The sequence below is a fragment of the Lissotriton vulgaris genome, chromosome 1_1 (assembly GCF_964263255.1).
Source record: "Lissotriton vulgaris chromosome 1_1, aLisVul1.2, whole genome shotgun sequence".
Taxonomy (NCBI): Eukaryota; Metazoa; Chordata; class Amphibia; order Caudata; family Salamandridae; genus Lissotriton; species Lissotriton vulgaris.
Genome location: NC_141685.1, coordinates 96,541,532 through 96,543,676, shown reverse-complemented (window position 1 = coordinate 96,543,676; position 2,145 = coordinate 96,541,532). Strand labels below are relative to the sequence as shown.

General features: G+C 41.3%; 1 protein-coding gene across 1 annotated transcript; it reads left to right on the top strand.

Annotated features, from left to right (window-relative positions):
• The first annotated feature begins 241 nt into the window (after window positions 1-241).
• Window positions 242-1,629, top strand: LOC147737547 (uncharacterized). Its single transcript, XM_086924413.1, has one exon. It carries the CDS (start codon window positions 265-267, stop codon window positions 1,627-1,629), a length of 1,365 nt encoding a protein of 454 aa, XP_086780539.1. The 5' UTR covers window positions 242-264.
• The last annotated feature ends 516 nt before the right edge of the window (window positions 1,630-2,145 follow it).

Below are 2,145 nucleotides of genomic sequence, written 5' to 3'. Positions count from 1 at the left end.
CTTCAGATATATTTTGCTCAATTCAAGTGTTAAGATGATTACACACAATTTCTTTTAGAGATAAATGCTGAACATTATCTAAACAAGCCCAACTCTAAAATCAGGTTCACTCTTACTGTGGCATATAAGGGAGAGAAAACACCTTATAAAAACACGGACTGTGAGAACAAATTTAATCGAGGCAAAATAAACAAAGTTGGGGAAAAACGTTACTTGTGCAAAAAAAGATACAGCCATCAATCTTATCTCACAGAATTTGACAGAATGCACACTGGGGGAAACCACGCTCAGTGCTCTGAATGCCAAAAAAGTTTCAGCCGTAAATCTAAACTCACTGAACATATGAGAATCCACTCTGGAGAAAAACCTTATCAGTGCTCTGAATGCCAAAAAAGTTTCAGCCGTAAATCTAAACTCACTGAACATATGAGAATCCACTCTGGGGAAAAACCTTATCAGTGCTCTGAATGCCAGAAAAGTTTTTGCAACAAAAGCGCACTCACTCGGCATACACAAAGAACCCACACTGGGGAAAAACCTTATCAGTGCACTGATTGCCAAAAATGTTTCACTGAAAAAAACAGTCTCACTCAGCATAGAATAGCCCACACTGGGGATAAACCTTATCAGTGCACTGATTGCCAAAAAGTTTTCATTTACAAAACCAGTCTCACTCAGCATAGAAGAGCCCACACTGGGGATAAACCTTTTCAGTGCTCTGAATGCCTGAAATGTTTCAGCTTCAAAAGCAGACTCACTGAACATACAAGAATTCACTCTGGGGAAAACCCCTATCAGTGCTCTGAATGCCCAAATCATTTCCACCGTAAATCACTTCTAACTGCACATTTGAGATTCCACACTGGGGAAAAACGTTATCAGTGCACTGAATGCCACAAATGTTTCAGTGAAAGAAGCTGGCTCACTCGGCATACTAGAACTCATACTGGGGAAAAACCTTATCAGTGCTCTGAATGCCAGAAATGTTTCAGTGAAAAAATCCATCTCACGAAGCATATACGAACCCACACTGGGGAAAAACCTTATCAGTGCTCTGAATGCCAGAAATGTTTCAGTGAAAAAAGATATCTCACACTGCATATAATAAACCACACTGGGGAGAAACCTTATCAGTGCTCTGAATGCCCAAAAGATTTCAAACTTAAATCACTTCTAACTGCACATGTGAGATTCCACACTGGGGAAAAGCCTTATCAGTGCTCTGAGTGCCAGAGATGTTTCAGTGACAAAATGAGACTCACTAAACATACAAGGACCCACTCTTGGGTAAAACGTTATCAGTGCACTGAATGCCACAAATGTTTCAGTCAAAAAAGCAGTCTCACTCAGCATATAAGAATCCACACTGGGGAAAAACCTTATCAGTGCTCTGAATGCCAGAAATGTTTCAGTCAAAAAAGCAATCTCACTGATCATATAAGAATCCACACTGGGGAAAAACCTTATCAGTGCTCTGAATGCCAGAAATGTTTCAGTGAAAAAAGCAGTCTCACTCAGCATATAAGAATCCACACTGGTGAAAAACCTTATCAGTGCTCCGAATGCCAAAAATGTTTCAGCAAAAAATCTTATCTCACTAAACATGTGAGAATCCACACTGGTGAATAAAATTATCAGTGCTCTACATGTCAGAAAAGATTCAGAGGTAGAGATGGTTACAAGCGCCATAAGAAAACACACCATCAAAATAATTCAGTTCTCCGAATGCCAGAAAAGCATCAATTTTAAACTCAATCTCGCTTTACATGAGCAGACGCGCACAGGGAAAAAACATTACCAATTTCTGTGAATGCCAGAAATTCCTATTTGATAGGCACAGCCTGACTGACTGACTGACTGAAATATTTTTAGAGCGCTCTTATGCCGAGGCGTCTTGGCGCTATAGGACGAGGAAAGAGAAGAGGAGTTACGACAGCGCGAAAAGCCACGTCTTCAAGGCCTTTCTGAACGCAGTGAGGATGGCAGACTATTCCATAGCTTGGGGACTTGGTGGGAGAAGGAACTGCCGCCCCAACAAGCTCTCTTTATTCTGGGGATTTGAATGAGATCTTGACAGCTGGATCTAAGTGCGCGCTCCGGTACATATGGGGGGAGAAGATTGGAGAGCTGTTTGGAGGTATTCCC

Excerpts from the sequence above, each read along its gene's own strand:
- LOC147737547 (XM_086924413.1), top strand. The coding sequence starts at position 265 with ATGCACACTGGGGGAAACCACGCTCAGTGCTCTGAATGCCAAAAAAGT.